Below are 1,617 nucleotides of genomic sequence, written 5' to 3'. Positions count from 1 at the left end.
GGTCTTGGCGGGGGTGGGGGGTGGGGGGAGCTGTCAAGCCCCAGGCTGCAGAGTAGAGTGTCCTGCCGCCACCTGTGCCACAGACCTACCTGTCCCCCCAGACACTGCGGCACCATGAACTCCCCAGAAGGGCCAAGCTTCCCGTTGGGGCTGCTCTCTGGCGGCGCCTCCCCAAGCTGTGACGAGGGCTTCTTCCCCTTCGTGCTGGAGCGGCGGGACTCATTCCTGGGAGGGGGCCCAGGGCCCCAGGAGCCCGAGGACCTGGCCCTGCAGCTGCAGCAGAAGGAGAAAGACTTGCTGTTGGCTGCAGAACTCGGCAAGATGCTTCTGGAGCGCAACGAGGAGCTGCAGCGGCAGCTGGAGACGCTCAGCGCCCAGCACTCTGAGCGTGAGGAAGTGAGCTGGCAGCAGGGGTGGCAGGCAGGGGGCAGGCTGGGCAGATGGAGGGCAGGTGAGCAGGGGTGGAAAGCCAGGGGCAGGGTGGGCAGATGGAGGGCAGGTGAGCAGGGGTGGCAGGCAGGGGGCAGGGTGGGCAGATGGAGGGCAGGTGAGCAGGGGTGGCAGGCAGGGGGCAGGGTGGGCAGATGGAGGGCAGGTGAGCAGGGGTGGCAGGCAGGGGGCAGGGTGGGCAGATGGAGGGCAGGTGAGCAGGGGTGGCAGGCAGGGGGCAGGGTGGGCAGATGGAGGGCAGGTGAGCAGGAAAGCCAGGCAGGGGGCAGGGTGGGCAGATGGAGGGCAGGTGAGCAGGGGTGGAAAGCCAGGCAGGGGGGTGCTTCTGGAATAATTCGGGGCTGGGCCCAGTCCCCCTGGCAGTGTTGTTTGAACATGGGCTCTGAGGACAAGTCAAGACCTGGAATCAGACCCCCGGCCTGACTGTGTGATCCTGGGCAAGCTGCTGGCCCTCTCTGAATCTTGGGTCCACCTCTCATTAGTATAGAGCAACCCCAGCCAAGTTCCTGGGAACCCCCTCCCCGCCTGGCTCTGGGCTAAGCACTTTCCATGCATCATCTCTGTCAATTCTCGCTCCACCTTTGCGGTAGGAACAATTCCTTCCTCTGCCCAGCTTCTGTTGTCAGCCACACTGTCACCCAGGGTCACATCTGGCCCCTGAACACCCTGGGCACCCCTGACTCCGGGATCATGTCATCAGCCCCAACTGCTGCCCTGAGCCCAACCTGAGTAGCTTACCTCCCTGCACCTCTCCGCATAAGTGGCCCTCTTCACTATGACCCATCACCCACTGACCCCACCTCAGGACCAGACCCTGAGCAACTCCATGACCAACTCCAAGCCCTATTGATTCTTCTTCTAAACAGGATCCTGAGGCTGCCCCCTTACCATTTCTACAGCCTCCCATCTGGTCACAGCCTCGATTGTCTTTGCCCCAGACACGGCAGCCACCTCTTCACCAGTCCCCAGCTTCTACTCTTGCTCCCTGGAGCCCACTGCCTATGGGGCAGCCAGAGGGATCTTCAAAAATTACAAATCAGATCATCCCAGTCCTTGCTCAGATTCTCCCAAAGGTTCTTCATCACATTTAGACTGAAATCGAAACTCCTCACCAGAGCCTAAAAGTGCTCATGGGCGGCTTCCCCAACCTGAGCTCAGCTAACCCCC

The 1,617-nt window shown here is 61.9% G+C and overlaps 1 protein-coding gene across 5 annotated transcripts in view; it reads left to right on the top strand.

Annotated features, from left to right (window-relative positions):
• CCDC64B (coiled-coil domain containing 64B) overlaps positions 1-1,617 on the top strand; it is an 8,612-nt gene that overhangs the window by 1,290 nt on the left and 5,705 nt on the right. For 3 of the 5 annotated variants that reach the window (XM_014537173.1, XM_014537169.1, XM_014537170.1), the window contains exon 2: positions 102-396. In XM_014537173.1, the coding sequence (XP_014392659.1) occupies positions 115-396 (282 nt within the window). In that variant the 5' untranslated portion in view covers positions 102-114. Of the gene's footprint in view, positions 1-98; positions 397-1,617 lie in introns of all 5 variants that reach the window. The other 2 variants (XM_014537172.1, XM_014537171.1) reach the window with 1 other exon arrangement.

This window comes from Myotis brandtii, unplaced genomic scaffold (assembly GCF_000412655.1).
Source record: "Myotis brandtii unplaced genomic scaffold, ASM41265v1 scaffold1738, whole genome shotgun sequence".
Taxonomy (NCBI): domain Eukaryota; kingdom Metazoa; phylum Chordata; class Mammalia; order Chiroptera; family Vespertilionidae; genus Myotis; species Myotis brandtii.
The sequence above is the reverse complement of the archived record's forward strand: the minus strand, read 5'-3'. Positions and strand labels throughout refer to the sequence as shown.